The sequence below is a fragment of the Dendrobates tinctorius genome, unplaced genomic scaffold (genome assembly GCF_039654945.1).
Source record: "Dendrobates tinctorius isolate UK_male_01 unplaced genomic scaffold, ASM3965494v1 ptg000045l, whole genome shotgun sequence".
In the NCBI taxonomy this organism is placed as follows: Eukaryota; Metazoa; Chordata; class Amphibia; order Anura; family Dendrobatidae; genus Dendrobates; species Dendrobates tinctorius.
This window is the reverse complement of record NW_027361713.1, coordinates 7,565,365-7,591,827: the sequence shown is the minus strand read 5'-3', so window position 1 is coordinate 7,591,827 and position 26,463 is coordinate 7,565,365. Positions and strand designations below refer to the sequence as shown.

The following is a 26,463-nucleotide window of genomic DNA, read 5'->3' as shown; positions in this document are numbered from 1 at the left end:
TGTAAGACATATCAAATAGCTAATAGTTATCAGGTCCAGACTTTTCAGGTATATTCTATTTCTTTAAGTTGATTTATTGGGTAAACTATGGCCATAAATTAAAAAAAATCATTGTTTGTTTATAGGCTTAGCCTTTTGAATGTTATTAAGTAAAATATACACTTAAAAGGAAGCCTTATCTCTGATGTGCCCTTCAGTTTAATATGCTGTACCATGCACAGTACCTGATTTCTTTTACCTTAAAAGGGGTCATCCTGGGTTGGGTTTTTTTTTGCAAGCCTCATAGTGTGTAATGTACACACTGTTGGGATTCAGCTTTAATTGCCGATTACGTCAGTCATCACTTGAGTTCAAAAATGGGATCAGCCACTTCGCTCAGTGTTATATTAAGAAAAACAGCTGAGACTCTAGTCCGCACTTGACGACAACTAGAGAATCAGCCGCTTCTCTGTGTTGTATTGAGAAAAGAAGCCAACACTCTAGTCGGTACGTGACGACAACTATGTAACTAGAGAGTCAGCCACTTCTGTGTTGTCCTCCAGTCGGCACGTGACAACAACTATGTGACTAGAGAGTCAGCTGCTTCTCTGTTCTATAGAGAAGAGCAGCTGAGACTCTAGTCGGCATGTGATGACAACTATGTGACTAGAGAGTCAGCCACTTCTCTGTGTTCTATATATAAGAGAAGACGAGACTCTAGTCGGCATGTGATGACAACTATGCGACTGTAGAGTCAGCCGCTTCTCTGTGTTCTATATAGAAGAGAAGACGAGACTCTAGTCGGCATGTGATGACAACTATGTGACTGGAGAGTCAGCCGCTTCTCTGTGTTCTATATAGAAGAGCAGCTGAGACTCTAGTCGGCATGTGATGACAAGTATGTGACTAGAGAGTCAGCCGCTTCTGTCTGTTCTATATAGAAGAGCAGCTGAGACTCTAGTCGGCATGTGATGACAACTATGTGACTAGAGAGTCAGCCGCTTCTCTGTTTTCTATATAGAAGAGCAGCTGAGACTCTAGTCGGCATGTGATGACAACTATGTGACTAGAGAGTCAGCCGCTTCTCTGTGTTCTATATAGAAGAGCAGCTGAGACTCTAGTCGGCATGTGATTACAACTATGTGACTAGAGAGTCAGCCGCTTCTCTTTGTTCTGTAGAGAAGAGCAGCTGAGACTAGTCGGCATGTGATGAGAACTATGTGACTAGAGAGTCAGCCGCTTCTCTGTGTTCTGTAGAGAAGAGCAGCTGAGACTAGTCGGCATGTGATGACAACTATGTGACTAGAGAGTCAGCTGCTTCTCTGTGTTGTACTGAGAAAAGAAACCGACACTCTAGTCGGCATATGATGACAACTATGTGACTAGAGTCAGACGCTTCTCTATGTTGTATTGAGAAAAGTAGTTTCGACTCTAGTCCACACTTTACGACTACAATGTGACTAGAGACTCAGGCGCTTCTTTGTTCTATTGAAAAAAGCTACTGAGTCTCTAATCGGCACGTGACAACAACTATGAGACTAGAGAGTCAGCCGCTTCTCTGTGTTCTGTAGAGAAGAGCAGCTGAGACTAGTTGGCATGTGATGACAACTATGTGACTAGAGAGTCAGCCGCTTCTCTGTGTTCTGTAGAGAAGAGCAGCTGAGACTAGTCGGCATGTGATGACAACTATGTGACTAGAGAGTCAGCTGCTTCTCTGTGTTGTACTGAGAAAAGAAACCGACACTCTAGTCGGCATATGATGACAACTATGTGACTAGAGTCAGACGCTTCTCTATGTCGTATTGAGAAAAGTAGTTTCGACTCTAGTCCACACTTTACGACTACAATGTGACTAGAGACTCAGGCGCTTCTTTGTTCTATTGAAAAAAGCTACTGAGTCTCTAATCTGCACGTGACAACAACTATGTGACTAGAGAGTCAGCCGCTTCTCTGTGTTCTGTAGAGAAGAGCAGCTGAGACTAGTTGGCATGTGATGACAACTATGTGACTAGAGAGTCAGCCGCTTCTCTGTGTTCTGTAGAGAAGAGCAGCTGAGACTAGTCGGCATGTGATGAGAACTATGTGACTAGAGAGTCAGCCGCTTCTCTGTGTTCTGTAGAGAAGAGCAGCTGAGACTAGTCGGCATGTGATGACAACTATGTGACTAGAGAGTCAGCTGCTTCTCTGTGTTGTACTGAGAAAAGAAACCGACACTCTAGTCGGCATATGATGACAACTATGTGACTAGAGTCAGACGCTTCTCTATGTTGTATTGAGAAAAGTAGTTTCGACTCTAGTCCACACTTTACGACTACAATGTGACTAGAGACTCAGGCGCTTCTTTGTTCTATTGAAAAAAGCTACTGAGTCTCTAATCTGCACGTGACAACAACTATGTGACTAGAGAGTCAGCCGCTTCTCTGTGTTGTATTGAGAAAAGCAGCTGAGACTCTAGTTGGCACGTGAGGACAACTGTGTGACTATAGAGTCAGCAGCTCCTGTGTTCTATTGCGAAAAGCACTGAGACGCTAGTCGGCACGTGACGACACCTATGTGAATAGAGACTCAACCGCTTCTTCGGATATAATCTTAGGAGAATTTTCTGAGACTCTAGCTGGCCTATCACCGAGTCTCCAGTCTGCACGTGAGACTCAAGTTGGTAGGTTACTGTAATTAGTGTTACTAATATTGAGAGAGCTGGCTGAGCCTTAGCTTGTGACCCAACTATGCAGATTGCTTACTTGTGGCCATAAGATGACCGCTGGAACCTACAAGCCAAATCCTATTGGTGTATACAATTTATAGCGCTAGAATTCGGCAAAAATTTTATTAGGGGTGGACAACCCCTTTAAGTGTTTGCAGTCGTTTTTATGAGCAGAGATAACCACAAACCAGACAACAAATAACATAATTAAGGGCAAGAATTAATGAAACTTGCCCACATTAAAATATTAACTGTTAAATAGATTTAAAATGTTTTTGTGTTTTTTTTATCAAGGGAAATTAGCATCAATAATTCAGATTCACTTACAAACCTTAAACATTAAACTTTACTGTGTTGGTGCAGTTAACTCTGATACTCGTGAAGTGCACTTATCATTCAGAAAAACTTAATAAAAAGGTGCAGGAGCTTTTTCTTTAGTTTGTCTGCCTTCTTTGCTTTGTAGGATAACACTAGCTAATGTAAGTTTCTTTTGTATGCTTATTTTTAATACACGTATTCACAAGATAAATGTATGATCAGCGGAGGTCCGACTCTGGGAACTCAACTGATTCTAAAAATAGAGGCCCCCATGTTTTCTTTATAAATGGAAAGGTTATACGCTTGTGTTACCACAGCTTTGTTCACTGTCTATGGTAGCGGTGGTCATGCATGTGCACTACCATTCCCATAGTTCCACAGAAGTGAATTGAAGAGTCGTCATACATGCAAATTATCACTCCAGTAACTCTTAAGGATACAGAACCCATGTTCTTGGCATCGATGAGACCGCTGCTGATCATACAGTCATATGTTAAAGTTTGGGCACCCCTATTAATGTTAACCTTTTTTCTTTATAACTATTTTGGTTTTTGCAACAGCTATTTCAGTTTCATATATCTAATAACTGATGGACTCAGTTATATTTCTGGATTCAAATGAGGTTTATTGTACTAACAGAAAATGTGCAATCTGCATTTAAACAAAATTTGACCGGTGCAAAAGTATGGGCACCCTTATCATTTTCTTGATTTGAACACTGTTAACTACTTTTTACTGACTTCCTGAATCACTAAATTGGTTTTGTAACCTCATTGAGCTTTGAACTTCATAGCCAGGTGTATCAAATCATGAGAAAAGGTATTTAAGGTGGCCACTTGCAAGTAGTTCTCCTATTTGATTCTCCTATGAAGAGTGGCATCATGGGCTCCTCAAAACGACTCTCAAATGATCTGAAAACAAAGATGATTCAACATAGCTTTTCAGGGGAAGGATACAAAAAGTTGTCTCAGAGATTTAACCTGTCAGTTTCCACTGTGAGGAGCATAGTAAGGAAATGGAAGAACACAGGTACAGTTCTTGTTAAGCCCAGAAGTGGCAGGCCAAGAAAAATATCAGAAAGGCAGAGAAGAAGAATGGTGAGAACAGTCAAGGACAATCCACAGACCACCTCCAAAGACCTGCAGCATCATCTTGCTGCAGATGGTGTCACTGTGCATCGGTCAACAATACAGCGCACAAGGAGAAGCTGTATGGGAGAGTGATGCGTAAGAAGCCGTTTCTGCAAGCACGCCACAAACAGAGTCGCCTGAGATATGCAAAAGCACATTTGGACAAGCCAGTTACATTTTGGAAGGAGGTCCTGTGGACTGATGAAACAAAGATTGAGTTGTTTGGTCATACAAAAAGGCGTTATGCATGGAGGCTAAAAAACACAGCATTCCAAGAAAAACACTTGCTACCCACAGTAAAATTTGGTGGAGGTTCCATCATGCTTTGGGGCTGTGTGGCCAATGCCGGCACCGGGAATCTTGTTAAAGTTGAGGGTCGCATGGATTCAACTCAGTATCGGCAGATTCTTGACAATAATGTGCAAGAATCAGTGACGAAGTTGAAGTTACGCAGGGGATGGATAACACCGCTCCAAATCTACTCAGGCATTCATGCAGAGGAACAATTACAATGTTCTGGAATGGCCATCCCAGTCCCCAGACCTGAATATCATTGAACATCTGTGGGATGATTTGAAGCGGACTGTGCATGCTCGGCGACCATCAAACTTAATTGAACTGGAATTGTTTTGTACTTAACTGAACTGGAATTGTTTTGTAAACAGGAATGGTCACAAATACCTTCATCCAGGATCCAGGAACTCATTAATAGCTACAGGAAGCGACTAGAGGCTGTTATTTTTGCAAAAGGAGGATCTATGAAATATTAATGTCACTTTTATGTTGAGGTGCCCATACTTTTGCACCGGTCAAATTTTGATAAAATTCAGATTGCACATTTTCTGTTAGTACAATAAACCTCACTTGAATCCAGAAATATAACTGAGTCCATCAGTTATTAGATATATGAAACTGAAATAGCTGTTGCAAAAACCAAAATTGTTATAAAGAAAAAAGGTTAACATTAATAGGGGTGCCCAAACTTTTACATTTGACTGTACATTATCAATTGTTCCCTTAATTTGAATATTATCCACAATGACATTTATTACTTGTTACAGTGGGTTCCAAAAACTTTTAGAGACTCTAATGGAGAACTAGAGTAGCTCGTTAAAGATATTTTTACATAGCATAAATTACAAGGTGTCTTTATGTAAAATCCAAGGAAAAGTAACTCAAAATGCTTAGTATACAGCAGGTATGGGAAACCTTATCAGGTATATTACATTTTCAGAACTATCTAGTTATTTTGATATGTATATAGTACAAATGCAGGCAAAACCTTATTATTGAGCTAATCATGTTACATACACTTGTCCATGGTGTACATAGTACTATTCATTAAGGGTGACTGATTATTTTTATGATTTCCAGGAACACCGCAGTCTGGAAGAATATTTCTCTTCTATGTCTCCCTAAAGAGTTTCATCTTACAAATAGTTATGTAATAAAAAAAATGCAAAGACTAGAGGGTTTACACTAACCATTACTTTCCACTCTGGGTTTTGATTTAAAGAGGACATAATTTTGGCTATTTCATTTACAGCTTAGCCTAAATAATAAGCAACTGACACAAATGTTGAAGTCAAAAACTGCCCCAGTAGAGGAAGAAAAAGAAGACCCTCTGGTATACTATGCCAAACATACTGCACAGATTGAGGTAAGAATGTTACTTCATAATACCCAATTGTGAGACAGTTATCTATGATAAGGCCCCATTCACATATCTGAATTTTATCATAAAGTAGATGGATGTGACACCGATGGCATGCTGTCCGTTACATCACAGACCCATTCATAGACGCCTGGGAGATTAGTTCACAGACCGGACCAAAGTTTAGACATGTGTTTGTTTTTTAATGCACCAATAGAATAGCATAAATATGTACCGTATATACTCGCGTATAAGTCGAGTTTTTCAGCCCAAAAAATGGGCTGAAAAAGACCCCCCTCGAATTATACGCGAGTCAAGCAAGTTTTTAAGTCAAACTTACTTTTCGGGAGGTGTTGCGGGGACGCGGCAGTCCGGCCAGCACACTGCCAGCACACGGTGATGTCCTCTGCGTTTCTCCGGCGCCATGTCTTCTTTATGAGTAGCCGCGGTTCGGCCCGCCTCCCCCGCCGGCTTTGCAGAGTTGTAGTTTTCTCTCTGACTGGTGAATCACCAGTCAGAGAAGGTACGACGAATGTAATTGGCCGCTCTGACCGCTCTGGGCCGCCTCCCCCTCCGGCTCTGCAGTGCTGAAGCTTTCTCTCTGACTGGTGAATCACCAGTCAGAGAACTTAGGAGAAATGCAATTGGCCGCTCTGGCCCGCCTCCCCCTCCGGCTCCGCAGCTCTAACTTTCAATTCCTCTGGCCTGCATTCCCACCCCCACCCCCTCCCTGCTCTGATTCTCATACGCAGCTGCGTGCTGAAAAGAGCGGAGGTGAGGTGGGTGGCTGGGTTTTCCTCTAGCACGGCCCGTACGGAGCCTGCTATGAGGTTATGAAATACTGTATTAAAAAAACAATAAAGTGAAAGGCTTGTTAGCCTGTCATAAGTTGCCTCTCCCTCTCTCAGCCTCCCGCTGTCTCTCTCAGCCTCCTGCTGTCTCCCACTAAGGCTGCATTTCCCATCCTCGACTTATACGCGAGTCAATACATTTTTCCCAGTTTTTTTGAGGTAAAATTAGGGGGGTCGACTTATACATGGGTCGACTTATACACGAGTATATACGGTATTCTATCCATGAAAACACAGCTAGAACATATACATGAAACATGGTTGTGTGAATAGTGACTAATACCATTATGACCCAGAAGTTGGTTTGAAATCGTATAAAGAAGAATTACTAAAGCCGTTTAATTTTTAGTCAAGTCAGACTTCCATTAAACAGTATAAAAACTCACCACCATATTCATCAATAGCATGAGCTCCTTTCATAAATTTAGTAAAATCTAAATTTGTCCCACAAATTTTCACCAGAATTTTGCCTCATTTTACGAATAGACCAACTAAGGCTGGTTTCAAACTTGCGTTGGGCAGAGCAGCGGAGGGCTGCGTACTTCCTCCGTTAAGCCCCGCCCACTGTACCTATCTTTAACATTGGGTACGCAGGCCATGTGAATGTATGCGGATGCCTCCGCATCCGTTGTTTTGATGCTGCGCCGACCACAACACAATGCAACATTTTGCGGTTCGGCGCAGCATCAAACTGATGCATGCGGAGGCATCCGCATACATTCACATGGCCTGCGTACCCAATGTTAAAGATAGATGCGCAAGACGCATGCCGATGTAGGCGTAGCTGAATGGAAGAGGTGCGGCAGTGGGCGGGGCTTAATGGAGGAAGTCTGCAGCCCTCCACAGCTCTGCCCAACGCAAGTGTGAAACTAGCCTAAATGAGCAGCTGAGACAGAGCGAGCATAATCCAGTAAGGTGAATGATAGAGGACCATGTCAGTTAATGTGAACAATCACAATCCTGCTAAGGAAATTTAATACATCAACATTTCCTTAATCTGATGATTCATGTAGATTTGTAAATATCTGTTGTGACTTCTAAACCATTCTCAAGTATGCGTTTCACAAGAATAAAGTACAAGTATTCATAACAAGAAATTTAGCAATGGTATAATAGAGGATGTTTTTTACCACAGAACCTTTGAATCCGAAGTTTAAAAAATTAGACAGTTCTCAGATTCAGCATGTCAATACTGGTACTCAAACTCAGGACATAAAGAATAAAGGGTCTATAACCCATCAGTGAGACAGAGACTGCAATACTATGTATGAGAGATGTAGTGTTTCTACATCTACTGCAGTTGAGGTAGTCACAGGAAGCATTTATTTAAAATGTCAGGGCTGATTTATTAAAGACTTCATAAACCACTCAGCATAAGCAAACAAAAGACAGCCTTTTCCAGCACACGGTGAAAAAAACCAAAGTAAATAGTCCATACAGTATTGCAGGTTAGCCCGCTCAGGTCAGTGTCCTTTAACAAGCACACTGGAGGTCTCCACAGCTACAGTCACAGACACTGAATGAGAAGTCTAGTCTCCATTTTATGTGCCATACCACGTCTCCGGCGTGAGATATGTGAGCAGTCATTCCCAGCTATCTTTTTGATGGCTTGTAAAACTTGGCCCTGATCCTTCCTACTGACTCTCTCAGAACTATACATGCTTGAGTCTGCTTTCCTGCGCTTATTTCACCGAAGCTTCCAACCTCGATGATACATATCTCCCCTCAAGAAACTGTCTGGCTCCCATATTACAGAGTATTTTCTTACTGTGAAAAACTAAATAGTATCTCCTCTTTACAGGTTCAATGTATATTCCAATACATTGTCATGTATGTTTGTTTGGGATTTTTGCTGATAGTGTCTTCTGCGAATGAACAATCCATCTTGTGCTAAAAAGCAGATCTGGAACCGACGCTTCATCTGTTGTATTGCTATTAATACATTGTATTACTTTTTTTATTTATTCTAAAAAAAAAATTAACAAAATGATAATGTAAAAATTAAAGATTAACTGTACTTTCAAATAACCTTTCAAAGTAAGCTGTCCTGTATTTACATGAGGAAACACTATTACTGGCCAGAATTTGACTATTATTCTGCAATTTCATTAGTTTTGTTTTTGCAGGCTCTATATCTTAATTTACAATCCACTCTGAGCTGGTGGTAGGAGATTAGCTCCTACGATCTCTGACATACAACTACTAGTACACAGAGAGGGATCCTTTTTTTTTTTTTAGCACACAAATAAAATCAGCAGCATGGAGGAAATTACACAGCTGTAGTGATCAGTGTAGTCACCTATTTCTGCAAAGTTTGTTGAAAATTCAGTCCCTACTTAAAACATTTTTAAGGCTGTGTGCACACGTCCGGAATTCCCATGGATTTTATGCATTTTTGCTGTGTTTTTTCGTCACGAAAACACGGCGTAAACGCTGCAAAAATGCATAAAATAAGCAACCCTTTGTATTCAATGGCATTCCGCACATGCTGTGCTAATGCTGCGTATTTTCCCGCGGCAAAATCGCATCGCGGAAAAATACGCAGCTGGCTCATTCTTTGTGCGGAATCGCAGGAATTCCGCACACATAGGAAAGCATTGTTCCGCTTACTTTCCACATGTGGCTATGGCCACCATGCGCAAAGTAAGTGGAAAATGTGCTGATGGTACCCAGGGTCTGGAGAAGAGGAGATTCTCCTCCAGGCTCTGGGTACCATAGTCCTGTAAAAAAAAGAATTAAAATAAAAAATCGTGATATTCTCTCCTTCTGGCATCCCTAGGCCTCAGCGATGCTCCCGCCAAGTCCCGTTCCCAGCGATGTCTTGCGAGAATGACCTTTGATGAAGTAGCGGTTTCGCGACACTGTAGCAGTCTCGCGAGACCGCTACATCATCAAAGGTCATTGTCGCAAGGCATCGCTGGGAACGGGACTTGGTGGGAGCATCGCGAGGATCGGGAACGCTGCGTGGGACGGTGAGAATAACACGATTTTTTATTTTTATTATTTTTAACTTTATATCTTTTTACTGTTGATGCTGCATAGGCAGCCTTAATAGTAAAAAGTTGGTCACACTAGTCAAACACTATGTTTGACAAGTTTGACCAACCTGTCAATCAGTTTTCCAAGCGATGTTACAGATCGCTTGGAAAACGCTAGCATTCTGCAAGCTAATTACGCTTGCAAAACGCTAGTTTATCCCGGGAAATACGTGGGAAATACTCATGCAGAATTCTAGAGTATTTCCCCCGGCAGGGAGATGCGGAATTCCCCCAGAAATTTCCACAGTATTCCGCAACATGTGCACATAGCCAAAAGCTTTATCAAAATAAAAACAAATGAAATTTCCATATTTAGCTAAATTAAATATTAACCCCTTCCCGACATGCGCCGTACTAGTACAGCTGTGCGGGAGGTGCGTTCTCGCAAACCACAGTACTAGTACAGTGCACCGATCGCATGGCCTCACGCTGAGTGCCGCGGCGATCAGGTGCGGGTGTAGAAGGGAGGACTGTGCTGCTACGGCTGCTGAAGCGTCGGGTCTGGAACTGCTGGGGTCAAACCTCCTGTTCCTGGAGGGAACAATATTGCAGCTGGAGCGAGCCAGTAACCAGGGTGAAGGGGGGTGGCCAGTCAGTGTGAAGTAAAATGGGTTGCGCAGCAACTGAAGCGGTCTTCCCGCCAGAACGTTGATGAGGTGCAGACCGCAACAACTGTGAGGGGAGCGACAGGCCGCGGCGTGAAGAGAAAGGGCGACATAGCGAGGGACTCACCGAAACTGGTGGGTGCGCAGGGGAGTGTGCGATCAATGGAGTATCACAGTACAAACATCCAGGTGTCGGCTGATAACCAGAGGGGCGAATGCCGGGTAAAGCATTGCAGCGCAGCCCTTCAGGTCATGGCTGCTGCTCAAGGAGACCCGCGCTGAGATGAATCTCGTGGAGAGCTCTATTCTCTAGCCGTTGTGTGAGGGGATCACTGGACTCTAGCAGTTGCAGCCACACTGGAGTCTCCACCTGGCAGCCAGAAAGGAGGTCGTAGAATTTTAGAGTGGATGCGGGCAGAATTGACAGGACCATCACATCAACAAGTGCAGCAAGTAGAGGATGTACTGGAGCGCTATCGGGAAGTTTTTGCCCGCCATGAAGATGACCTCTGTTGCACTCAAACCATCACTCATGAAATTGCTATCGGGAGTGCAGCACCAGATGTACAAGGAGGTAAAGGAGCTGCTGGCTCACATTCTGCAAAGTGGAGTAATACGAGAGAGTCAGAGTCTGTGGGCGGCTCCTATTGTGCTAGTCCGAAGACTGGACTCTGCGGTTCTGTGTCGATTGTAGGCGGCTGAACCCTTGCACTGTGCGTGACTCTTATCTGTTACCCCGAATTCATGAGTCCCTCTCTGTCCTGGGACAGGCAAAGTATTTTTCCACCCTTGATCTGGCCAGCGGGTACTGGCAGGTGCTAATGGCAGAACATGACCAGCTGAAAATAGCATTTGTACTGCCCATGGGACTGTTTGAGTTCAATCTCATGCCCTTTGGACTGACTAACGCTCCAGGGACATTCCAGCGCTTAATGGAGCGATGTTTGGGAGATTTGAATGTTGAAGCTACCTTGATCTACTGTGATAACATTATCGTCTAGGCGCCCACCTTTGAGGAGCACCTACAGCGGCTAGAACAAGTGTTGAGCCAGGTACAGAATCATGGCCTGAAGGTGAAGCAAAAGAAATGTCATCTTTTCCGTAAGCAAATTGAGTATTTGGGGCATATTGTGTCGAGTGAAGGAATAAGACCTGCATGAGAGAAAGTGGTGGCCGTGCAAGAATGGCCCACTCCTAAGACAGTGAAAGATGTACGGGCTTTCCTAGAGCTTACTGGCTACTACTGGCGATTTGTGAAAAACTTCACCCGTATAGCAAACCCCTTGCTGGAACTGCTGAAGGAAGTGTCGGCCAGCTTGAAGAACCGGACCATCCAGTGGGGAGACCAGCAAGAGGAAGCCTTTCGAGCCTTGAAAATGGCCCTCACTGATTGTCTACCAGGCCAAGGCCAAGAATACTCATGCCAACGTACTCTCCAGGGTGACGCACAAAAGTCCTGGCCATGATCGAGATAAGGAACTTGAGGCAGAAGAGATTCCTGGATGCCAAAACCTGTCTTCCTGTCCACACTGGTGATGCAGGGACAGATCGAGGAAGAGTCTGAAGATCAGGTCCTAGGTTGGAACCGAGATGACTGGAGCCAACTCCAACAAATGGACAAAGAGACTGCCCAGCTGCGACAGTGGGTGGCATTGAAACAACTTCCTAGTCCGAGGGAGAGGAATGCACTGTCCTCAGGTGCCCTGAGGATTCTGGAACAATGGGAAAACCTCTGCTGGAGAGATGGATTGTTGTATCGGAAAGTACAGCTGTTGCAAGAAGAAGGAGTTACTTGGCAAGTAGTACTCCTGGAGAAATCAATCAAGATTGTGAATACTGAGGCTCATGAGCAAGGGGCTCTCTTCGGTGCAGAGTAAATGTTCTGGTGGCTACAGAAATTGGTGTATCACCCATGACTGAGGAATGAGGTGGAAGATGCGTGTCAACAATACAGAAGCTGTGAGCTGGCTAAACCCCCAGAACAGTGGGCCCCAACACAGACCATTGTGACCTCTGCTCCTTTGGAAGTATTGATGATTGACTACCTGACTGTAGGACAAGCACATCTTCGCTATGAACATTGTCTGGTGATGACCGACCACTTCACCAAGTTTGCTGTGCTAACTCCAACTAGAGATCAGACCGCCAAATCAGCTGCACAGGCTATTTGTCAAGATTTCATCCATGTGTACTTCTGCCCGAAAAGGATCCACTCTGATCAAGGCACCTGCTTCCAAGGACGAGTTATGGAAGAACTGTACCATTTGTACTGGATTGGGAAGTCCAGAACTACTCCCTACTACCCTCAAGGGAATTGGGCCTGTGAACGCTTCAATTGAACATTAATCCAGATGTTACGTACTTTGGAAAAAGACCGGAATATATGGTGGCCTGAGTTTGTGGCAGAATTGGTGTGGGTGTACAACAACCGAGTGCACAGCACGACCGGGTTTACGCCGTACACCTTGTTGTTCGGGCAAAAAGGACAAGAGATTACAGAGCTGGAACTGGACCCAGAGGATGACTACCCCTGGACAGGGGTATCCTCTTGGGTTAAGGAACATCAGCACTGATTGCAGACTCTCCGTCTAGTGGTTCAGACGAAGTTTCAGTAACTTAAGCACCATGAGGCACCACCTATTTGCGGGACAGCTCTGAGACCCAGGGACCGAGTCTTGGTCCGGAATAAGCGGCCCCGGGAAAAATTGGAAAGCTGTTGGGAGCGAACTCCACACCGAGTGATACGACGGGTTGGTCCTAATGGTCCAGTGTACGAAGTTCAGCCTGAACAGGAGGGGGAAGCACCCACTATAGTTGTCCATCGTAGCATGTTGCGGCCCTGCTTGTCCAAGTAACCCAAAAGTGGGGGAAGAGTTGAAAAAAAACAGGAAGGTGCTCCCAGCTCTGGTCCCCGACTTCGATGAAGAAGAAGGAATGTTAGCTCCGTGCCTAAGCCTCAATGATGTGCCATCTACCCCACTTGGGGAGATGAACACTGAGTCGCCCACGCTGGAAAGCGCTAAAGCAGTAGACCCACTGGGTAAGAGCATCGCTTTACCGCCCACAGGTCAGGCCAAATTACGCCGTCAGAGCCAACCACAGCTGGAGTGCCTCCTGCTACAAGTAAGATCAGTTTATCTGGCAGACTATTATCCAAGAAGTCGAGAAGTGTGAACGACTGGTGAAAGAACTCTCGCCCGTGGAATGGCGAGGTAAAGAAAGGCGGGGATATAGAAGGGAGGACTGGGTGCTACAGCTGCTGAAACGTCGGGTTCGGAACTGCTGGGGCCGATCCTCCTGTTCCTGGGGGGAACGAGATTGCAGCCGGAGCGAGCCAGTAACCAGGGTGAATGGGACGTGGCCAGTCAGTGTGAATTAAAATGGGTTGCGCAGCAACTGAAGCGGCATTCCCATCAGAACGCCGATGAAGTGCAGACCGCAACTGCTGTGAGGGGAGTGTCAGTCTGCGGCGTGAAGAGAAAGGGCGGCATAGTGGGACTCGCCAAAAGTGGCAGGTGCACAGGGGAGCTTGCGATCGACGAAGCCTCGCAGTCCCAACGTCCTGTGTCGGCAGATATCCAGAGAGGCGCATGCCAGGTAAAGCATTGCAGCGCAGCCCTTCAGGTCACGGCAGCTGCTCAAGGAAACCCGCGCCGAAAGGAATCTCGTGGAGAGCTCTACTCTCTTACTCCACAGATATATGGACTAGGGGCTCAGCTGGGAAAACAAGAGACCGCCCGCTGCCACCAGAAGAAGGACCGTGTGCTAGGCAAGGACGCCAGCAGACACTGAACACCACCGGCATTCTGCTACCTATGGGGCCTTCAGAGAGTGACAGGCTGCAAAGTCATGATAAGTGAAACCTTTAACAAGAGACTGTTTAGTTAACTGACTTTTATTTAGTTTTACCTTTGTACTCTTTGTTTATCCTGTTATCTCCCTGTGAGGAGTTTTTCCAGTGTTAAATGATTAAAGGAAACCTGTCACCTGTTTTGTCCTCTGTCAGATGTGGCCACTGCTTTTCAGGGCTTATCTGCAGCATAATAATAATAATAATAATAATAATTTTAGTTCTATAGCACCAACATATTCCGCAGCACTTTACATTATAGAGGGGACTTCTACAGACAATAGACATTACAGCATAGCATAGCAATAAACACATAGATCAAAACAGATACCAATAGGAATGAGGGCCCTGCTCGCAAGCTTACAATCTATAAGGGAAAAGGGGAGACATGAAAGGTGGATGGTAACAATTGCTTTTATTGTTTGGACCATCCCTAGTGTAAGAAAAAGGTGTTCCTCTTGCTGCATGAACTAGTTAACAGTCTAAATATGTAACAGTACAGACACAGAAGGCTATTAAATGCCAAAAGCATGTGAGAACATGATGCGAGGAACCTGGATATGGTAAAAAATTTTGAAATGAGCCACAAAGGGATATTTAGGTTAGTGCGTTGAGGCGATAGGCGAGTCTGAACAAATGCGTTTTTTAAGGCACACTTAAAACTGTGGGGGTTGGGGATTAATCGTATTAGCCTGGGTAGTGCATTCCAAAGAATCGGCACGGCATGTGAAAAGTCTTGGAGACAGGAGTGGGAGGTTCTGATTAATGAGGATGTTAACCTCAGGTCATTAGCAGAACGGTGGGCACAGGTAGGGTGGTAGGCCGAGACGAGGGAGGAGATGTAGGGTGGTGCTGAGGCATGGAGTGCTTTGTGGGTGAGGGTAATAAGTTTATACTGAATTCTGTAGTGGATGGGTAGCCAGTGTAAGGACTGGCACAAGGTGGAGGCATCGGTATAACGATTGGTGAGGAATACGATCCTGGCTGCAGCATTCAGGACGGATTGGAGAGGGGAGAGTTTGGTAAGAGGGAGACCGATTAGTAGAGAGTAACAATAATTCAGAAGAGAATGAATAAGAGAAACAGTAAGAGTTTTTGCAGAGTCGAATGCTGTAGATAAGCCCCCGATCCGACCTGCAAGATAAGAAAAATAAGTTTTATTATACTCACCCAGGGGGGTGGTCCGGTCCGATGGGTGTCACAGGTCTGGCTCCGGTGCCCCCCATCTTTTTGCGCCGCCGCCCTCCTGCTTGCTTCATCGCTCCCCGGCATCGCACTCCTGCGCAAGCGTACTTCTCTGCCCTGTTGAGGGCGTAGTAGATTCCTGCAGTGCAGAATCGCTGGGCCTCTCTGACCTTTCACGGCGCCTGTGCACTGCAGTACTTTGCTCTGCCCTCGACAGGGCAGAGAAGTACACCTGTGCACCAGCGCAATGCCAGGTAGCGATGAAGAAAGCAGGAGGGCGTCATAGCAAAAAGATGGGAGGCACCAGACCCGCGACACCCATTGGACTGGACCACCCCCGGGTGAGAATAATAAAACTTATTTTTCTTATCTTTCAGGTTGGACCGGGGGCTTATCTACAGCATTATAGAATGCAGTAGATAAGCCCTGAAAGGCAGTGTCTGCATCTTATAGTGGCCAAAACAGGTGACAGGTTCCCTTTAACCCCTTCCCGACCTGTGACACAGCGTATGCGTCATGAAAGTCGGTGCCAATCCGACCCATGACGCATACCCTGTGTCATGACTTCAAAGCCCCCCAGTGGGTTGGGTGACCGGGGTCAATGAAAGGTCACCTGACCCGCAGATACAGGGGGGCTTTGTAATTCACCACAGGGGGCATGGCTTCGCCCCCACGTGGCCACGATCGCTCTGATTGGCTGTTAAAAGTGAAACAGCCAATCAGAGCGATAGTAATATTTCATCAATGAAATTTTATGAAATATTACAAACCAGCCATGGCCGATTCTGCAGTAGCATCGGACATGGCTGGTGACACCGATCCGACCCCCCCACCGGCGATCGCCCCCCCGCCACTGAATGACAGCGGCGATCTGCTGCCACTGTCATCATCTGCCCCCCCCTCCCTCCGCTCCCCGCCAGCTTCCGCTCCCTCCCTCACCCCCCCGGTACCTTCTGAGTCCCCATGTCCCTCCCGGTGTCCCGCGGGTCCAGATCATGGGCATCGCCATCTTGGAAAATGGCGGGCGCATGCGCAGTGCGCCCGCCCGAATCTGCTGGCTGCAGATTCCATTCTTTAATTTTGATCACTCTCACAGTGATCAAAATGAAATAAAAAGTAAATAAACCCCCAGATTATCACCCCCATAGGTAGGTACAACTGATAAAATAAAGAAAATATTTTTATTTTTATTTTTCCGTTAGGGTTGGAATTAGGGTTAGGGTTAGGGTTGGAATTAGGGTTAGGGTTGGAGTTAGGGTTGGAATTAGGGTTAGGGTGGAATTAGGGTTAGGGTTGCAATTAGGGTTAGGGTGGAATTAGGGTTAGGGTTGCAATTAGGGTTAGGGTTGCAATTAGGGTTAGGGTTGGAATTAGGGTTAAGATTAGGGTTAGGGGTGTGTTAGAGTTGGGATTAGGGTTAGGCTTGTGGTTAGGGTTGAAATTAGGGTTAGGGGTGTGTTAGGGTTAGGGTTATGGCTAGGGTTGGGATTAGGGTTAGAGATGTGTTGGGGTTAGGGTTGTGGTTAGGGGTGTGTTAGGTTTAGGGTTGGAGATAGAATTGAGGGGTTTCCACTGTTTAGGCACATCAGGGGTCTCCAAACGCGACGGTGCCACCTTTGATTCCAGCCAATTTTGCGTTCAAAAAGTCAAACGGTGCTCCCTCCCTTCCAAGCCCCAACATGTGCCCAAACAGTGGTTTACCCCAACATATGGGGTATCAGCGTACTCAGAATAAATTGCACAACAACTTTTGGGGACTAATTTCTCCTGTTACCCTTGGGAAAATAAAAAATTGGGGGCTAAAAAATTATTTTTGTGAAAAAAAATGATTTTTTCATTTTCACGTCTCTGCATTATAAACTTCTGTGAAGCACTTGGTGGTTCAAAGTGCTCACAACACATCTAGATAAGTTCCTTGGAAGGTCTAGTTTCCAAAATGGGGTCACTTGTGGGAGGTTTCCACTGTTTAGGCACATCAGGGGCTCTGCAAACGTAACGATGACCGCAGACTATTCCATCAAAGTCTGCATTTCAAAACGTCACTACTTCGATTCCGAGCCCTGACGTGTGCCCAAACAATGGTTCCCCCCACATATGGGGTACCAGCGTACTCAGGACAAACTGGCAACAACTTTTGGGGTCCAATTTCTCCTGTTACACTTATGAAAATAAAAAATTGCAAGCTAAAAAATCATTTTTTGAGGAAAAAAAATGACTTTTTATTTTCATGGCTCTGCGTTATAATCTTCTGTGAAGCACTTGGGGGGGTTCAAGGTGCTCACCACACATCTAGGCAAGTTCCTTATGGGGTCTGGTTTCCAAAATGAGGTCACATGTGGGGGGTTTCTACTGTTTAGGCACACAGGGGCTCTGCAAATGTAACATGACGCCCGCAGACCATGCCATCAAAGTCAGCATTTCATAATGTCACTACGTCCCTTTTGAGCCCTGACGTATGCCCAAACAGTGGTTCCCCCCCACATATGGGGTACCAGCGTACTCAGGACAAACTGTACAAAAACGTTTGGGGTCCAATTTCTCCTGTTAGCCATGTGAAAATAAAAAATAGCGTGCTAAAAAATCATTTTTGAGGAAAAAAAAATATTTTTTATTTTCACTGCTCTACATTATAAACTTTTGTGAAGCACTTGGGGGTTCAAAGTGCTCACTACACATCTAGATAAGTTCCTTAAAGGGAAGGTGCCATCCCAAAAAAATTTTTTCAGCAATTGAAAAAATGTAAAGAATTAATGTTTACATTTTCTTAAAAAATATTATCATTTGTTTTTAATTTTGTAAAATATGAAAAATAATTTTAAAAAGTTTGGCATTTCCACTTGTTAACACTAGGGGGAGCAGATACTGAAATTTGGCACAAAAACCTAGTGTACAACTAGCTCACATTACTGTCCTGCAGTAATTATGGGCATACAGTGTCCATGATGTTTGATTTTGATATATGATCATGCCCTAAAATGGACACTGTATGGGCGGAATCTGCTGATATGGGTGTGGTGTCACTCCTCTCCTCCCCTTCTGGGTGTTTGCTAAGGGAAAAGAGAGGATGACATCTAGGAACACAGTGAGCAGCCATTTTGATGGGGCCTGCAAAGTTACTGACTGTCTTTTCATGTAAAGTCTGGATCAGAACAGGTCACCAATCAGCAGAAATGTGTCCTGGATTTCTGTGGAGCAGACAAGCAGACGGTCCATCCATGTGTATAAAACACAGCGCTCTATGTACAATCCCTGGCACTGAACAGGGTGCCCCCCACAGACCAGCACACTGCTCTCCTGAAATACTCTGCGCTGATGTCACCCTGCTCCTTCCTCCATATATCAGGCCCCTGTCGCCTCGCTTTCACACATCGCCAGGACAGGACCGGAGGAGAGGAATGGGGTCTTCGGTCACCGAGGATGGCAGGCAGCAAGGATTCTGGGAGCAGGGTGACAGCAGCACAGAGTATTTCAGGAGAGCAGTGTGCTGGTCTATGGGGGGCACAGAGGGAGATATATGGTGGAGGAGCAGGGTGACAGCAGCACAGAATATTTCAGGAGAGCAGTGTGCTGGTCTATGGAGGGCACAGAGGGAGATATATGGTGGAGGAGCAGGGTGACAGCAGCACAGAGTATTTCAGGAGAGCAGTGTGCTGGTCTATGGGGGGCACAGAGGGAGATATATGGTGGAGGAGCAGGGTGACAGCAGCACAGAATATTTCAGGAGAGCAGTGTGCTGGTCTATGGGGGGCACAGAGGGAGATATATGGTAGAGGGAGCAGAGTGACAGCAGCACACAGTATTTCAGGAGAGCAGTGTCACACGGAAGAGAATTAGATACACGGCTCAGCAGACAGTATCACACAGGAGAGGATTAGATACACGGCTCAGCAGTCAGTATCACACAGGAGAGGATTAGATACACAGCTCAGCAGTCAGTATCACACAGGAGAGGATTAGATACATGGCTCAGCAGTCAGTATCACACAGGAGAGGATTAGATACACGGTTCAGCAGTCAGTATCACACAGGAGAGGATTAGATACACGGTTCAGCAGTCAGTATCACACAGGAGAGGATTAGATACACGGTTCAGCAGTCAGTATCACACAGGAGAGGATTAGATACACGGCTCAGCAGGCAGTATCACACAGGAGAGGATTAGATACACGGCTCAGCAGGCAGTATCACACAGGAGAGGATTAGATACATGGCTCAGCAGGCAGTATCACAGGAGACAGTATTACAGATATGCCCACACTGGTGAAACTTCCACCCCCCCCCCCCAATTATACACTAGACTATGGGCTGTATATGTCACTGTCCTCAGACAGCCATAAAAGCTCTCATAAAAGCAAAGGTGTCAGATTACCAGAGATCACTGGGGCTGTGTGTGTGTGAGGAGGCGGAGAGAGAGCAGGAGGACAGTGGAGCTGGAGCAGGAAGCACGGTGCAGAAAGTGGAGCTCAGCAGATAGCACTGGGCTACAGTAAAATGGCGCCCAGCCACACCTACAGCAGTGAATGGTGCTGCCCACAGGGGCGTGCCCATTTCACTGCTAATGAGGCTGCATGGTGGGGTCGGGAGCCGACCGCAGTCACCTATGTCCAGGGACGGCCATATTTGCAGACTGTATGAGTCCTCCACAGATCTGCAAATCAAGATGGCAGCGCCCAGTGGCTACATTAAAACATTATTACAAACAAACCATAAATCCTAGTTAGTACAACATTTGCTAAAACAACATGTTTTGTTACTTACTCTTTTTTTTGCAAATTATATAAAATTGCGGCACCTTCCCTTTAAGGGGTCTAGTTTCCAAAATGGTGTCACTTGTAGGGGGTTTTCAGTGTTTAGGCACACAGGGGCTCTCCAAATGCGACATGGTGTCCGATAACGATTGGAGCTAATTTTTCATTCAAAAAGTTTATGACCACATATGAGGTATCGGTGTACTCAGGAGAAATTGCCCAACAAATTTTAGGATCCATTTTATCCTGTTGCCCATGTGAAAATGAAAAAACTGAGGCTAAAAGATAATTTTTGTGAAAAAAAAAGTACTTTTCTAATTTTACGGATCAATTTGTGAAGCACCTGGGGGTTCAAAGTGATCACTATGCATCTAGATAAGTTCCTTGGGGGGTCTAGTTTCCAAAATGGGGTCACTTGTGGGGAAGCTCCAGTGTTTAGGCACACAGGGACTCTCCAAACGCGACATGGCAAGCGCTAAATATTCCAGCATATTTTCCATTTAAAAAGTCAAATGGTGCTCCTTCCCTTCTGAGCCCTGCCGTTCACCCAAACAGTGGTTTATGACCACATATGAGGTATCGGTGTACTCAGGAGAAATTGCCCAACAAACTTTAGGATCCATTTTATCCTGTTGCGCATGTGAAAATGAAAAAAATGATGCTAAAAGAAAATTTATGTTGGAAAAATTAAAATGTCCATTTTTTCCTTCCACGTTGCTTTAGTTCCTGTGAAGCACCTGAAGGGTTAATAATCTTCTAGACTGTAGTTTTGAGTAGCTTGAGGGGTGCAGTTTTTAGAATGGTGTCACTTTTGGGTATTTTCTGCCATATAGACCCTTCAAAGTGACTTCAAATGTGAGGTGGTCCCTAAAAAAAAAATGGTTTTGTAAATTTTGTTGTAAAAATGAGAAATCGCTGGTCAACTTTTAACCCTTATAACTTCCTAACAAAAAAAAATTGTTTCCAAAATTTTGCTGATGTAAAGTAGACATGTGGGAAATGTTATTTAGTAACTATTTTGTGTCACATAACTCTCTGGTTTAACAGAATAAAAATTCAAAATTTGAAAATTGCGAAATTTTCAACATTTTCGCCAAATTTCTGATTGTTTTCACAAATAAACGCAAAAATTATCGACCTAAATTTACCACTAACATGAAGCCCAATATGTCACGAAAAGACATTCTCAGAATCGCTAGGATGCGTTGAAGCGTTCCAGAGTTATTACCTCATAAAGGGACACTGGTCAGAATTGCCAAAAATTGGCAAGATTATTAAGGTCAAATTAGCCTGGGTCATGAAGGGGTTAAATATAGTTGATCCCTGCTCTGCAGCATTTGTGTTACTGCATCCCAGTACCTGCTTTTTACACGGGTGTCAGCTGTATGTGACAGCTGACATCCAGCAGCAATGCCCTCGATCGGTGGATGTTGGGCATTTTACCACCTCTGATTCCTTCAGTAGTGACAGCGGCGCAGACAAGCTCCCTCCCTGCGCGCTTCCATCAGAACATAGCGATGCGATCGCGTTGACCTTATGGTCTCCATGGAGATCCCTGGCTCCAAGAGGGCTGCGGGGTCCTGCTGGATCTTGCAGGGAGGTAGCTTGTGAGCACAAGCTGAGAGCAGGCGTCGGCATGCCTCTTTCCCTGACTGTCAGATCGCTGATCTGATACAGTGCAGTGCAAAGTGTCAGATCAGCGATCTGTCATTATATAGTGATATCTCATACTGGGACAATGTAAAAAATGTAAAAAAAAATTAGAATGTGTAAAAATATTTTGAAAAAAAAAAATTCCTAAATAAAGAAAACTAAATAAATATTTTTCCAATAAGTACATTTATTTATGTTAATTAAAAAACAATAAAAGTACACATATTTGGTATCGCCACATCCGTAACGACCGGCTCTATAAAATTGTCCCACTAGTTAACCCTTTCAGTGAACACCGTAAAAAAAATAATAAAAAACGAGGCAAAAAACAGCTTTAGGCTAAGTGCACACGTACTTTTTAGCCCTGCAGATTTTTCCGCGCAGAATTGAAGAAATCCACAGGTCAAATGACCTGCATTTTTCCTGCTGATTTCTTCCTTTTTTCTTGCGGTTTTTGTGCGGTTTTCCCCTGCGGATTTGGAGAATGGAGCAGGTGGAAAACCACACTAAAGAAGTGACATGCTGCATATTTTGAACCACAAGAAAACCGTGCGGAAAAATCCGAAGCGTCTGCTCAGCGTTTTTTTTTTCAATTGACTAACATGCTACTGTACATCACAATGCAGATATGCAACGTTTCTGCGCTGTAAAATCCGCTGCGGATCCGCTGGATATCTGCATCGTGTGCACATGGCCTAATCATCATACCGCCGAACAAAAAGTGCAATAAAACATGATCAAATAGACGGATGTAAATATTAATTGTACTGCTGAAAACGTCATCTTGTCCCACAAAAAAACAAGCTGCCATTCAGCTCCATCAGCCAAAATGTAAAAGAGTTATAGCTCTCAGAATAAAGCGAAGCAAAAATAATTATTTTTTCTATAAGTTTTTATTGTGTAAAAGCGCCAAAACATAAAAAAGATATAAATGAGGTACCACTGTAATTGCACTGACCCGAAGAATAAAGCTGTCTTATCAATTTTATCACACATTGAACGTTATAAAAAAATTAAACAAAAAAGCAGTTCCTGAATTGCTGGTTTTTGTTCATTCTCTCTCCCAAAAATCAGAATAGAAAGCGATCAAAAAATGTCATGTGCCCAAAAATGGTACCAATTAAAACATCAGCTCGTCCCACAAAAAACAAGCCATAAAATGACTGTCAGCCGAAATCTGAAAAAATTATAGCTCTCAAAATATGGTGACGCAAAAACTAGTTTTCCCAAGAAAAAGCGTCTTTTAGTGTGTGACAGCAGCCAAACATAAAAACCCAATATAAATCTGGTATCGCTGTAATCGCACCGACCCGAAGAATAAAGTTGCCTAATCACTTATACAGCATGAGAAACGACGTAAAAAATAAATAAAGCCAATTATTCACCTGCTGTTGATTTTTTTCATTCTGCTTCCCAAAGATTGCAGTAAGACTTGGTTCACATTTATCCTGCGCTGAGTGCTTACACCGGGGTTTCAGTGTAAATCTCTGAAATATGTGATTCAGACAGAACCCTTGGCGGAAGATTCCCGATAATGAGGCAGATGGAGCTACTGTGGATGCTGTCTGACCTGTGGTCTGGCGGTGTCCGTCTTTTTAAGATTGAATAAAAGTGCCGTCGGCCATAGTTTTGTGCACTTCTGAAAAGGACACCGCTGAACAGAGGGCTGACGGAGTCCAGAGTAAATCTGCTGCCGCATTATAGTGAATGGATTCATCAGGGTTTTCATCTTAATCACGTCACTCAGAGATTTAGATGGAAACCCCAAAATAAGTGTTACCACCACTGGCCGTGCCCGCTGCTGACCGCTCTTCCACCGCGGCTGGTCGTGCCGCTGCCACCGCCGTGACAGCTGCTGCCCGCTCCTCCGTTCCTGTCCTTCGGTCCTGCTGTGCTCCCCGCTCTGCTGGAGGCTCCAGGATGCGGCACATGCGCTCTGCCACTCTTGGAGGGCGGTCACGACTCCTCCAAGGTCCTGTTGGTTCTCGGATGTCCTGACCCGGTGTCCACGTCCCCTCCCAGGTCCTTTATGCACTTGAATATCCTGACACGGAAAACCCTGCAGCCAATCCGGGTAAGGTGGAGGGTGTTTGAACCTGCTTCCTCTATTCAGTGGCACCTGGTTATTGTTTAAGCTCCTGCTTCTGCGACCCAGGCCTGCATCAGTACTTCTTTGTCTTGCCCTGCATGCCCATACCTTGTGCGCTACCCTGCGCGTCCGTACTCCTTTACCCTGCACTGCACATCTGTACTCCTGTATCCTGCTCTACTATTTCATGCCCTGCGCACTGCTCTGCTCATCTATACTCCTGTGCTCTGTTCTGTATGTCTGTCCCTAGTGCTCCGGTGTTCGTCAGCCTTCTCCGTTACCCTTCTATTCCATGTCGCTCCCGCTATCTGAGCCGCCCCTCTTGGTATCGGCTACCGTGGTATTAGAGATCCCTAGGCCTGTCCCTGACAATCCCTGTATAGGGGTCAGTCTTCACTAGGTCGGCTCTCCCTGGGCAATTTGTTCCAAGGTCCAGAGGGTCCACTCTTACAACTCACCTCACTGAGGCATTACAGTAAGTGCTCAGTGTAGAGTGCCGGATAAATGTGATCTCTAATGTTATGTAAAATGTTCCCAATAAAAGCTTCAACGAAATCCATAAAAAAAGCAAGTCTCCACTCAGGTCCGTCATCTGTTAACGGAAATATAGGGGGCTTCTACATTACTGGTAGCAGAAATGCTCTGGAAAAGCTAAATGGCTCCTCGCCCCCCAAAAATTGCAAATTCTCCGCCCCCAAATCCAAATACCCCCCTCCCTTCTGAGCCCCAGTGTGCCTAAACAACATTTAGCTCCCACATGGCATCTGCTAATTATTCTAGCATATTTTACATTCAAAAGTCAAATGGCGCTCCTTTCCTTCCAATCCTTGCCGTGCACCCAAACAGTTGTTTTCCTCCACATATTGGGTATCTGTGCACTCAGGAGAAATTGCACAACAAATTTGTGTGTCAAAAAAGTAGACACTGGCTAGCCATGGCTACTATCAAGCAGAGAAAAAGCATAAGTCTTGAGCTTGTCGAGTTTAGGTACTCATTTTGGCAAACTTCAATTTTTAAAGTGCTGCAAAAAGTTATTTTGCAATTTATGATTAGAATCTGGTGTAAATGAAATAGTAAATTTAACTTTACCAATATCTTTTGCTACCCAATTGTCAGATATCATTTTCCACAATAAATTTTGTTTTGGAGAAAGTTTCCGCAGTGTAAAAAGTGAAACTAATAGATTGTATAAATCATGAGAAAGATGCAGCTTCAGTTTTGCCTCAGGCAGCTATGTGCTTCACTCCATTACCATACACTTTTATTTTCCACATTGCATGAATTCTTTTACATGGTGTCTCATGAATTATGTGTGTTTGTTGCCGACAGATTGTACGTTCAGACCGAAGCATGGAACAAATTGTGTTTCCTGTTCCAAATATCTGCAAGTTCCTCACAGAAGAAACAAAGCACAGAGTATTCATGACCACAGAGCAGGATGAGCAGAGCAGCAAAGTTAGCGACTTCTTTGACCAGTCATCTTTCCTTCATAATGAGATGGAGTGGCAGAAGAAACTAAGAAGTATGGCTTTCTCAGATAAGCTTTTAATAAGGATTGTCATAGGAAAAGAACAGTTGTGTGGTTTCAGCACTTGTTATAGTCCTAAAACCGCTTGCATACATCTCAAGATGTCGTTTGCTATAAAAACATATGATGATAATAGGCCAACTGACATCTGTACACACAGTGCTGGTGTTAATGCCATCCTTTAGTTGGAGCAATTCTACAAGCAAAGTCAGCAGCATTTTTTGGGGTAAATGCAAAAAATATTTAAAGCCCGTATGAGCCAATGTACACATATTCTGCTACAGTTACAAAACCTGGTCAAATGATGTAATCTTTAGAATGTAGGCTTGAAAAAATGCTTTTTATTATGCATTCAACAAAGGAAAGACATTCAATAGTGCATGATATATTTAACGCTCTATGATTTTTACCAATTTCCCCTTATCAATAAAACTGTAAAACCTATGTGTACCGTATATACTCATGTATAAGCCAACCCGAGTATAAGCCGAGGCACCTAATTTTGCCACGGAAAACTGGGTAATCTTATTGACTCGAGTATAAGCCGGATATGCATTGTTTCCTCATCCCTGTCCTGGTATGCGTGCTCCCCCCATCCTGTCCTGGCATGTGGCTCCCCCGTTTTGTCCTGGTATGTGTGCCTCTCCATGTATGCATGGCTCACCCCCATCCCATCCTTGTATGCATGGCTCACCCCCCTTCCATCCTTGTATGCATGGCTCACCCCCGTCCCATCGTTGTATGCATGGCTCACCCCCTCCCATCCTTGTATGCATGGCTCACCCCGTCCCATCGTTGTATGCATGGCTCACCCACCCTCCCATCCTTCTATGCATGGCTCACCCCCCCATCCTTGTATGCTTGGCTCACCCCCGTCCCTTCGTTATATGCATGGCTCACCCCCTCGTCCCATCGTTGTATGCATGGCTCACACCCCCCGTCCTACTCACCCTCCTTCCCGGCGCCGGCAGCTCTCCTGTGCTGAGCGGTCACATGATGCCGCTCATTAAGGTAATGAATATACGCTCCACGCCAATGGCAGTATCCCTTCCTGCACTCCCCGCATTCCTCCCAAGCCCGCTTTCCAGACTCAAATGCCTACACACTAGAGGTGAAATAAAGGAATCTATT

General features: G+C 44.8%; 1 protein-coding gene across 1 annotated transcript in view; it reads left to right on the top strand.

Annotated features, from left to right (window-relative positions):
• The window catches only part of ITPR3 (inositol 1,4,5-trisphosphate receptor type 3), a 580,258-nt gene that overhangs the window by 481,850 nt on the left and 71,945 nt on the right, over positions 1-26,463 (top strand). The window contains exons 47-48 of the mRNA XM_073575604.1: positions 5,678-5,791; positions 25,134-25,326. Of these exons, the coding sequence (XP_073431705.1) occupies positions 5,678-5,791; positions 25,134-25,326 (307 nt within the window). The remainder of the gene's footprint in view (positions 1-5,677; positions 5,792-25,133; positions 25,327-26,463) is intronic.